This window comes from Periplaneta americana, chromosome 14 (assembly GCF_040183065.1).
Source record: "Periplaneta americana isolate PAMFEO1 chromosome 14, P.americana_PAMFEO1_priV1, whole genome shotgun sequence".
Lineage (NCBI taxonomy): Eukaryota > Metazoa > Arthropoda > Insecta > Blattodea > Blattidae > Periplaneta > Periplaneta americana.
Genome location: NC_091130.1, coordinates 90,523,977 through 90,536,654, shown reverse-complemented (window position 1 = coordinate 90,536,654; position 12,678 = coordinate 90,523,977). Strand labels below are relative to the sequence as shown.

The 12,678-nt window shown below is 35.9% G+C and overlaps 1 protein-coding gene across 5 annotated transcripts in view; it reads left to right on the top strand.

Moving 5' to 3' along the window:
- dom (domino helicase) overlaps positions 1 to 12,678 on the top strand; it is a 689,640-nt gene that overhangs the window by 603,843 nt on the left and 73,119 nt on the right. For all 5 annotated transcript variants that reach the window (XM_069845730.1, XM_069845733.1, XM_069845731.1 and 2 more), the window contains 2 exons: positions 3,320 to 3,473; positions 6,357 to 6,637. In XM_069845730.1, the coding sequence (XP_069701831.1) occupies positions 3,320 to 3,473; positions 6,357 to 6,637 (435 nt within the window). The remainder of the gene's footprint in view (positions 1 to 3,319; positions 3,474 to 6,356; positions 6,638 to 12,678) is intronic.

Sequence of the window (12,678 nt, the reverse complement as noted above, 5' to 3'; positions counted from 1 at the left end):
GGTGGTATTAATAAAAATGAAGACCTTACTTCGCTCATCTTCCTCATGAACAAAACGAGCTTGCTTTTTCTGTGAGGAAGCTCTGAAATGTCGTATTAATAAAAACTATCGGAGCTTGCTCTTACATGCCGGAGTTTGCTCACAGAGTTTGCTTCACTTCGCGTGGGACTTCGTATCAGTAGAGTCGTCAGTCGGGGTCAGTCCAGCCACAACAAGCAATACCGCCACGTATATTTCGATCGAAAGTTGATATATGTGATACAGAGGAAGATGTTGAGGAAAAGGGGAAATACTTATCTTTGTTTATGGACATCATTAAGAATTTTCAGTTATATTTCAGAAGTCAATGTTACTGGAATCATGGCAAAAGAAATCCCCCCGCATTTGCAGATATTAGAGAGAAGTATGAAAAAGGGTTTGGGTGCCAATAAACATGGCACAATTAATTTAAAAAGTGTCCAATATGAAAACCAGACTTAAAAAAGATAGGAAACAAGCCCATAAAAGTAAACAAAACCACTATCTCAATTTAGAATAGCTTAATGATATCAATATTAACTAATACAAAATATGACAATTATCACATTCCTTTTCAGTTACTATTTCCATTTAGAACTTTCATACATTTTTCTGTTTACTTGTAAAATAGTGTAGGCTACTTAAACTGTGGGAGTCTTACTATTACCGGGTAACTTACTTACAAATGATTTTTAAGGAACCCAGAGGTTCATTGCTGCCCTCACATAAGCCCTCCATTGGTCCCTATCCTGAGCAAGATTAATCCAGTCCCTAGCATCATATTCCATTCCCTCAAATCCATTTTTATATTATCCTCCCATCTACGTCTCGGCCTTCCAAAAGGTATTTTTCCCTCCGGTCTCTAACACTCTATATGCATTTCTGGATTCACCCATAAGTGCTATATGTCCTGTCCATCTCAAATATCTGGATTTAATGTTCCTAATTGTATCAGGTGAAGAATACAATGCATGCAGTTCTGTTGTGTAACTTTCTCCATCCTCAAAAAAAAAGTCCAGGGTAACAGTAGACTTAATTATATATCGATATGCTAGGATTAAAGGACAAAAGAAAAAAAGCAAAGGCAGTACCAGACAAAATAACGGTTTGACTAGGCCTACTTGTAAAAAATTGAGTAGTACCACATCATAAAGAAATAGGAACTTCTAGGGCGATAAATGAATAAATTTTTATAACAAGTCATATGGCCTAACTCTCTGGCAGGGTCATCATCATTATTATTATTATTATTATTATTATTATTATTATTATTATTATTATTATTATTATTATTAACCGTTTTCTGTAAGATGTAATAGGGACGTCTGCGGTGATTGGGTGGTCAGACATTCGGGTGGTCCGGGTTCGTATGGGATCTTTAATTGAAAAATCCATAGTGACACTTGTGGCGGACAAGGTTGCAGTTGGGTTTCTCAGAGTTCTTCAGTTTCCCCTGATTATGAATTTACTTCATTCTGTCAACATTACTCCATTCAGTCATTATTCCATAGCATTCCTCGAATGCTGGCTAGTGATGTAAAGAGGGGGCTGGCCAAAGGATGAGTGGAGTTGCCTGCTCTAAACCTGGATACATAGTGAACCTTAGTGTAGTCAGCCGGTGTGAGTTTGGGAATGTGCCTAGCTTGAGGGTTAGCGCAATAGATCTTGATAGCTCGCAGTGCTGGGTCATAGTGCCCATCTCCCGAAATTCCATTTCATTCCAATCCATAATACTTGAACTAATAATTTCATGTAATTTACATTTGTGTGTAAGTTGTAAATAAAGAGGTATTCGACATTCCGTATGTTATCAGCTGTGATTTGATAGTAGTTTTCAGAGAGCCTTGCACGCTTTTCCTTATAATACTCTTTGTGTTTCTTTAATGCCACCAGTGATTGTTTCAACAGCACTAGCCTCTGTAAATTGTTAAGGAAATATTTAAATGCACTGCCTCTGGTTTGGTTTGTGTCACCTAAGAGTCGGTTAAACAATCCACATTTTCTTGATTAAATCAATACAAAGTTTTTTTATCTCTCGAAAGTGAATCTCTGTGCTTCTTATACAACTTTTGAGGCCATTGAATATTCATGAAACTCAGCCATTTCGATACAACAGCTTCACTCCACAAGCTTGAGTTACCGAAATAGGTACCTCAGGTTTTTTGAAGCAAATGCTTCAAAGCAAGAAGCAAAACTCCGTTTTATTAATAAGTAATGTAAGGAAACTATTACGTGATGACTCCTTGCTCAAAGGTGGAGGAAACTCTTGGTGAGCAAGCTCATTTTCCTCAACTTTATTAATAGGAAAAGGAGGAAGCTCACAAAATTTGAAGCAAACTCATCTTCCTCATCTTTATTAATACCACCCGTTGGAGCTGCTTATAGTGAGATGGAGATGCAGATTCTATTATTCCACATTCATCGACCTATCACGAAATATCAAGGATGGAAGAAACAAAATTCGTGCTGAACCAGATCCTTCCAACCCCTAAATAACATTTTAGAGATACAAATTCACGCAATGAGTCGTTCAATTTTAAACAATTAAAATAAAATCAAATGTTTAATATAGTGCATGTTTTGATACATAATTCCTGATTTATTATAATTTCAGTATGCATATAGAAGTACATAAAAACAACAAGAATAAACTTCACTGTTGAACCAAATTTCAGTCATTCATGTTCCAGTAGTGGATAACTTCATTTAAACAGCTCATGAATATTTCTTTGTTGGTCTGATTTTCTTTAAGATGTCAGGAATTTTTAGCAAGTACAAATGAAATGCTACACAACTGAAATGACGAAAGATATACTTCACTTTAGTTTGTCCTTTCACTTTCTTCATAACAAGGCAATTGTTAAAAAAAATGGCAAAATGTCCAGCAAGCATGGCAAAGAACTTGCGATTCTCGCCCCTTTCTTCTTGTTATCTTCTATTCTGTAACCAGTTCTTTAATTTCGTATTAGTTATCCCATCCCACAAATTCCGTATTCTAATTTATGACATTAATTTTGTTTGGCCATTTGTTATTGTTATGTCGTTATACAATTACATTCATTTTTGTGTAATCTTTCAAGTAATATTCTTTTTACGTAGATAGATTATCAACTTCTCACATGACTCTTAACCTGAAGAACTAAAACCATAACCTGATCTGCTGATTTTCAACATGGCCGAATATGTACATAGTCGTCACCATATATATATATATATATATATATATCAGTAATATGCACAGCAAGGTTGAATATTGAGGCTGAGAGTTCTGGACAATTGAATAATTTTGTTTTAATTGCAGGATATGGTAGCTGCAGCAGGACAAGTAAGGACAATGGCCAGCTCGCCAGCTGTTGTGTCAGTAGCTAATCTTACTTCTGGACAAGTCCAGCGATTTGCAACGGGAAATCTTGTATCCCAGTCTCAGACCGTGGTTACAACAGTAACAACAAAGGGTAAGGCAGTTTTAATATTAAAAATAATTAAATCTTAAATTAATTAAATTATTTTTCTTTAACCACTCGCCACACAATTTCATCTATTTTCTTATTACTAGGGCCTGGAAGTTCATGCCCTAAAAATCCACTGAATAATATGCCCTTAAAAAAGTGAAAAATATGCTCTAATACCGGTACATAAAGAGAAATTATGCTTCCTGTAACAGTACGAATTCTAATGAGTATGAACTTACATTATTCCTTAGAGCAATGATGTTACCCGGTTCTATTATGTTTTAAAGGAGGCTTTAGCTAAACTATAAGAGCTGTATGTCAGAAGAAGAAGAAAAAGAAAGGAAGATTACTTCTAATGGAAAGGAGTGATATTGTTAAATTGAGGACAAAATATCTTGAAATAAAGAACAATGACAATGCGGGTGAGAACAAGAAAACAGTGATATTTCTGGATGAGACATGGATTCACCCTACTTATACTGTGAGCAAATGTTGGCAAGACAATACAACGGATGGTGTGTTAAAGAATGAAAGTATCGGACAATGCTGGATAATTGTTCATGCTGACAGTGAAGAAGGGTTTGTTTCTGGACCATTTCCAATCTTCAAATCGAAGACTAAGAGTGGCGATTCCCACGATGAATTGAATTTTGATAATTTTTCAAAGTGGATCCGAGAAATGCTCATTGCCAATCTCCCGCCAAACTGTCTCATTGTTTTGGATAATGCTCCATATCACTCAATGCAGTATGATAAACCACCAACAATGGCGTTGAGAAAAGTAAAAATTAAAGCTAGGCTGGACAGACATAATGTTGCTTACGAAGCCAACATGGCGAAGGTAGAATCAGTGGACCTTGTGCAGGTTTGATGCCCACCACCTAAGTACCACGTAGACTCTATTTTCGAAATGTATGGACATGAAACTGTAAGATTACCTCTGTATTATTGCTATCTAAATGCTGTCGAGTACATCTGGAGAACTGCAAATCATAATGTGGATCAGAGTTCAGCTAAAATAAGAAATCGCACAATACAAGCGGTGTTAAGTGTAACAGTAGACAAGTAGAAAAACGCTGTGACTCATGTAAAACGACTTGAAAGTGCTTATTGGGAACTCGATCATTTGATGGATGACGAAATTGAGCAACTTCTCATTAATCTTGGTGGGTTGGATTCCGAGAGTGACTCCGATTTTGATAGCGAATCATCTGCTTCCAGCCTAAATATACATTAGGCTTAATAAGGTATGAAATTATTATTATTATTATTATTATTATTATTATTATTATTATTATTATTATTATTATTGACATAAACAGCATTATTCATTGCTCATCATCAGCAGACGTAGTAGTAACTTGAAGATAACTGTTCAGTTTTAGTAAATGTGTTGCGCTATTTTACAGTACTGCAAACTTAACTGTACTTAACTTCATTCCTTGCCAACTCAGGTCGCCCCCAACCACTCTGCTCGTCGCGCTCTTACCTCCCCTCCCATGATTGAATGTTAACATGGTCACACTGTATTTACAATATTAATTATTTCTGCCATTACCATCATCAGTATATCTTTTTTCTTATTATTTCAAAACATTTTCTTAATCAGTTGGGAAGCAGTTTCATTGTGATCTTCCCTAAATATATCACATATAGATAAAGCACTACCGTAGCTCAGATGGTAGCATGTTTACCTGCTGATCTGAAGTTGCGCTCGGGCATGGGTTCGATTCCCACTTGGACTGATTACCTGGTTGGGTTTTTTCCGAGGTTTTACCAATTGTAAGGCAAATGTTAGGAAATCTATGGCAAATCCTCAGCCTCATCTCGCTAAATACCATCTTGCTATTACCAATTCCATTAATACTAAATAACCCAGTAGTTGATACAGCATCGTTAAATAACGAAGCAAAAAAAATACCATTCGATGTATTATGTATCCTCCATAGTTTCTTTCTTTAAATAGTATTAAAATTTGTAGTCCCATAATTCCTTTAATGAGTTGCACATATTTTTGCAGTATGTATAAAAATGAGTCTTAAGAAGATGACACATACCTTCTCATTACATATTTCATGTGTTTCACAAAAATTGATTTACTTCATCATGTTGCAAATAATGTTAATGTTTATAGTTGATTCTCTCTTAATCTAATAGATCACAGTACATAAATGAGCCCATTTATTATGCACTGTAATAAGGTATGCTTTAGTTTTATGGTTGCACACTGAAGGTGTTCGTTACTATTCCATAACACAAGTTACTTGACTTACTGGTAATTTACATATTATATGGTTTAAGGAGATGACATACCATACATCGGTCACATGATCTAAGACAGTGTTTCTCAACCACCGGGCCACAGACCGGTACCAGGCCCTAGCATTAATTATACTGGGACATTAAAATATAATTCCTGAGTATCCAAGGAAAAGTGCAGGTGCATCCTTTCGATTACTCACATGGCATGACTGTTTGTCAAAACACTTGAAGAAAATGGAATATTTCTTCATACTTTTGTCGATTGTGCAGTCTTCAGGAAGAAATACATCAAAATCACCTTCAGCAATGTCTAGCCCTTTCCTCTAACTTAATGGATTTATTGCCAAGAACTCTACATTAGTTGACAACAACATATTTTTAGACACGTCTAAGTTGTGGTGTTTGCTCTCAATTGAAAAATGTTGGTCAGTGTCCGTTTGAGGAGAATATTACTGCAGAATGAATAAATTCTATTCACACCACCCATTCTTTCTTAGGCCCCAATAGATTTAAGCTCTAAGATTTCAGGACTTATTCTCTGTGAGCTATCATTTCTTTATTGACAGTGCTAGGCTCCATAAATAATAATTGTTTCAGTAATTCATTATCTCTCGGTATGTCCAGGAGTAACAGCAGGTACTGTGACAACAGGAGGTAAGGCGCTTAACCCTGCACAGATTCAGCTCTACAAGCAGCATCAAATAAGACAGCAGCATCTGCACCAACAGCGACTTTTGTTACGAGACCATCAGCTGAAAGCTCTACAGAGTCAGTCAACTATTGGGCAAGGAAATCAGAAAGTTTCAGTTGCTGTAACCACAGGAACAGCCATGGGCATAGCTACAGTTGCGGGAGTTACAGCTGTGCAAGTCTCACAGGCGCAACAGCAGCAGCAACGTGCTCAGGTATGAATGAAATTTAATTAAATTATGGCTTATATTTACAGGTTTCTTAATACATTAAAACCCCTGTTTTACGTCATCATGTAGCCCAATATGGTTTCCTTGCTTCCAACAGTTATTTTATTGGCTAAATTCATTCTCATAATCAGAACAGTATACATCACATTGATTGATTTCTCTAAACCAGTCATGGATGAAAATTATTGCAAAATCAAAGGAGATTCTACCAGGAAGACTTTCAAATTAGAATGTATATTCATTAAGAATGCGAAAATGACGAACATAAATTTAAGGAACATTTAACACATACACCATTCTGGTACATGTTATAAATTTGTAGTGTGAATTCTGGGGGGAAAAGAAAAACACGTTAGCTCTGAGAATCAAAGGACATAAAACCGAACAAAAAATGAATTCGTAGTGCAACAGCTCATGAAGGCCAACCAGTCGGCTGCTAGCCTTACGTCCACATGACTCAGCAGAGGCGAACAATCATCGAACCGAAACAGAGGTATTGTGTGATTAGCACAATGATCCTCGCCAGCTGTTATAACTGGTCTTTAACCAGATTTCACTGCCTATCATAGCTCCTCAAATTCATCACAATGTTGAGTGGGCATCATTCCCATACACTGGCCGAAATTTAATGAGAAAATTCCTTCCTCATGAGGACTCGACCCAGCGCGCATTCTGTAACACAAATCTTAGGCATAATGCCTTAAACCAGTGATAGCCAACTGTCAGCCTGTGGAATCTGAGGTTTACAGGAATAGTCCAGTTTCTAAGAGAACACGTTTCGAATTCTGTTGAACTGCAGAACAATATTGAAATCGTTAAATCTTCGAGAAACTTGGATTTTCTTGCTGATATCACTCAACATCTAAATGTCCTAAATTTGTAATTGCAGGGCAAGAAGCAGACAGTAAGTCAAATGGTCGCCTTTGTTGACAGTTTCCATAAAAATTTTTATTATTTAGTTCTGCATTAGAGAAAAATAACCTGCTACATTTTTCTTGTCGAAAAGTCTTGGCGAAGGAAACATGGAGTTTGAAAAATATAATTAAATTAATGAAGAGTTGACTTCAAAGTTTGACCAATCTTTTCAAGATTTCGAAACTTTTGCCCTGATATTTCTTTATTCAATAATCCTGTACATTGTGATATCGAATATCAGCTAGGTCATCTGCATTTAGAGTTTTGTGAACTTCAGTGTGATCCATCAATCAACACATCTCAGGTTACTGGAGTTGACTTTTAGAAATTGCTGCGACCAGAAAAACTGGGCTCTCTAATTTTGTTCTTTTTTTCGCAAGTACGCACATATGCGAAGCTGCGTTTTATAGCTGATGCATGTAAAATCTAAGAACAGAAACAGACTTTCAGATACTGTGGTATCATATCACACTGGCCACACTGGTTTTCGTTTATGGTAAACTGTAAAGTCACATAATCAATGTTCTACACATGTGTCACATTATCATTACCACATATCATGATACGACAAGCCCATTTGTTTGATCGTGAAACTTTATTGTGAGCAGAATGGCGCAGGAAAGGCTACGTTTCAACATGAATGATGACTTAATATTAATGCATGAAATAATTGCAACTAATCCCTATGAGAACTTGAATATGTGGAAAGATACTCATGAGAAAACAGTGACTGCAACTGAAAAACCTTTCTGCCTGCGAGCCATAAAAAAGCATATGGATCATCTTGTCAAACTATGACGGAATTCTGACACTGAAAATTTACGGAATTGAGTATAAATGTATTAAAATATAAAATCAAAATATTTCCTTCATTAAAAACAAAATTAATGTAACATACAAAGCAAGAAACAAAACAGCTTCACGGCAATTCAACAATGATCATAACTTATCACATTATGTATATTAGATGTAATTATGACATGAGTGAACATGCATAATTATTAGAGATAATAGATTTTCGCAACTACGATAAACACAAAGTGTGCCCAAATGCTGCCAAAGTATGTAATGTGATGTTTAAAATCATGTTAAGTATATTACTGTAGATTTTAATACGTGATAAAATGCGAAATGTGTTTCTTCCGTTTTTCTTGTCTTTGTCATATTCATTGACAGATGCCTGGCCAAAAACTATTTTTATGGCAAAGCCCACTGTTGTAATTACTATATTCAGTCACGTGACATTATAGTTTATGGTAACAAGAAACACGTTATGGCAAAAACTCTCTATTCTTCGAGTGGCAAGCTCACAATTATACGTGGATTTTAAATCACTATTTTCCCATATTCAGAAAACAAAGTGTTCTTATTAGCAACGTGTGTAGAAGGATTTCATTTATTTAAGGACTATAACAATTTATGTTCCACAAGATTTTTATGCTTCTTTCTGCTGAAAGAGGAATCATTTTGTCTATCAACTTACTATTTTCTGTTGAGTAATGATAAATTTCCATGAATCTGACCTTAAACTAAATTACATGCATGACGGGAACTTCTTCCCCCCCTCCCTCCCGCATAGGTAAAACTAAACTTAAAATATAATCTGGCCCCTAATGGAATTCTCTGAATTAAATTTGGCCCTCCAGGAATATTACATTGGCCATCTCTGCCTTAGACTACAATGCTGTGACGTTGAACATACATAAAACCAAAGTTTCATTGTAATTCAGAACTCGAATAATTATAGCAAATTTTTCCACAGGCATACTTAGTTACATGTACTCTGTTACTCAGGAGATATACGAAACATAATCATGTGAATGCTTCTTAAACATAACATTTCTAGCTTCTGTCCAGAAAAAGATTTTTATATATCTACATCTGAAATTGGATGACTTGTTATAATTTTCTTATTAATATAAACAAGAGACAGCTTCATGAAATCACAGATTGCAAATCAGGGTTTATTGAAATAACTCTTTCCCTAGAAGAAGAAAAAGAAGAATCATCTTCATCTTCTTCCTCCTCCTCCTACTGTTTCCACTTTCAAATATACAAGTGATTTTACGTTATGTATAGTAACATCGTTTTCAGCCATATCGTTGGCTTCTAAAACCTCGTTAAGTCCTATTTTTCGCGAATGTTGAATTCTCTGTATATTTTCAAAATAGGCTACGTCTGTTGATAACACTTCTTAAGTATACAAATGTTTTTATATTGTATAAGTAACAAATGCATGACAGTAGTGACAGTATTTAAGGTAGGGTATAAACAGACTCTGGATATCAAACAGTTACCTCAGACTCCAACATAGCGAATGCATTTGATAAATTCTACTCTCAGAGACAAAAGAAAGTCTAATATGCCAGAAAAATGTCAAAAAGTGATCAAGGAGGAAACCATGAATAAGAAATAGAAACTTATAATACAAAATTTTTATGCTGACTTTTCCGAATAAGCTAACAGCTATCAATGAACTACCAAATAAAGAAATCTCCTGGAGAAGACAAAATTCATAAGGAACTTATAGAACATATAGGAGAAGAAATAACAATCTTGCTGTGGTTCAACAAAATCTGGAACTCAGGCATCATCCCATCCCAGTGGAAGAAAGTCACTGCCATTTTATTCATTCATTCTTAATTTTATTGCCAAGAGCAAATCTTTCACTACAAACCCAGCATTCTCCAATTTTCCTTATTTTCTGCCTTCCTCTTAGTCTCTGCATACGATCTATATACCTTAATGTCACCTATCATCTGATACCTTCTTTGCTCCGAACTTTTTTCCCATTCACCATTCCTTCCAGTGTATCCTTCAGTAGGCAGTTTCTTCTTAACCAGTGATCCAACCAATTTCTTTTTCTCTTCCTGTCTGTTTATTTCACACATTTCATTCTTCTCCAGATCCACATTTCAAATGATTTCATGTTTCTGCCCCATACATTGGCATGCTCCACACAAAGCACTTCACTAGTCTCTCCCTTAGTTCTTTTTCCAGAGGTCTGCTTCTATTAAAAGCGTCCTTTGCCATTGCTGTCCCCATTTTGATTTCCAAGTATTTGAAGATATCCACTTGTTTTACTGCCTCAGTTCGAATTCACATGTTTATCCTCTTTATTTTTCCTCTGATAATTATGGTCTTCGTCTTGTTTGGATTTATTTTCATCTCATACTGCTCACAGCTATTATTTAGCTTCAATGTATATCCCTTAGTATCGTCTCCTCTTCTGCCTTATCATCAGCGAATCTTATGGACTTTATTCTTCTTCCTCCTGCCGCCATCTCTTCCATGTTCTGAAAACAGTTCTTCACAAAATCCTCCAAGTAGATGTTGAACAGGATAGGTGATAAAGGACATCCTTGTCATACTCCGCTCTCTATTCCACTTCTTTTTTTATATTACTTCTCCTATCCTGACTTTGACTCATTATTTCATATAAAAATTACTGAATAGCCTCATCTCTTTCCAATCGATACCAATTTTCTTCAAGATACCTATAAGTTTATTTCAATCCCATTATCATATCAGCCACCTGCGAAGCTCAGTCAGCTAAGGTGTTTGCCTGCCGATCCAGAGTTACACTCAGGCGTGAGTTCGATTCCCGCTTGGGCTGATTACCTGGTTGGGCTTTTTCCGAGGTTTTCTCCAACTGTAAGGCGAATGTCAGGTAATCTGTGGCGAATTCTCGGCCTCAACTTGCCAAATACCATCTCACTATCCGCGCTCCCATCAACACTAAATTAACCGAGTAGTTGATACAGCATCGTTAAATAACAAAAAACTATCATACCCATACTCAAAAAAAGTAAAAATCCCTCTTGCTTTCAGAACTACAGATGTATCTCTTTAATTATTATCTTAGCTAAGACCATGGAAAGAATGGTCAACAGAAGACTGAACTGGTTTCTGAAAACCTTTGACATTATAGCAAATAAACAAGCAGTTTTTTAATTAATAGGTCCACAAGTCAAGAAGTCACGAAGAAAACTCACTCAATAAACTTGTAACAATTCAAAATCAAGACTAATCTACAGTATGCTTCTGTTAACAGGCATGAAACCTCTCAGGTTAACACTCAAGGAAAAAACCATTCTTCTTTACAATAAACTCATCAGAAGCTCGGATGATTATTGGAGGGCATATAGCATTTGAGAGGGACAACTCAAAACACAGAATGGATTTATCCAACATGCTATAAAGATTAAAGAAAGATTGACAATAACCAGCTCTCACTATATTTAATGTAACAACAAAATCCCACTGAAATGGACAGTTTCAGGTTATCCATAGAATTAGAACAACCTACTACAAAACGCCACATAGACAAAGTCAACTTAAGACTATTAGGTCTTGAAACAATCAATGTTAGACATCCTGAAGATAATTGTACTGACAGCTCAAAAATGGAAGAATGTACCAATGTAGGGGCTGACGTCTTCAACAACCTGTTCTTCTATATATCAGTTGGATGACTGGACAGCATTTGATGGAGAAGTAGAGGCCATACAAGTGGCATTAAGTCAACTCATTCTACATCAAAATAAATTTATAAATGCTGTTATCCTATCTGACTAAAGCACTCATTCAGTCTATTAGTAAAAATTCTCTCTCCCCTCCTCTCACTGGACATCCTGAATTGCTAGAACACCTTCAAGTTCCTAAAACAAACTTGCGAAACAGTTGCTCTTCAGTGGATCCCAGGACACTGAGATTTATGGTAACAAACAGGCAGACACACTAACCAAAATAGGAACTAAACTATGTATATCTCTCCAGAAACCTGTGCCATATATTCCTAAGAAGAAATATGTGAAGCAGTTTTCCAGAAAGGAATCCATGTATGATTTAGATGTCAGAACATTCCAAAAGCAGTGGAGACGCTATCCAGAATAGCATCGTGCATTACAGGCACTATATTTGTTTCAAGTTTGTCGAGTATGGTGAATTTCGATATTCGTCAATGTTAGCTCTGCAGGAGGAGGCATATCGTGTTTGTTCCACCTTGTTATAAAAATATTCACTGTCCTTCACTCATGTTTCAATCGCTTAAGAATTTTAGCACTTGTTTTATGATTAGTTTTTTATATGAAATAAGAGGAAGTTTTTAA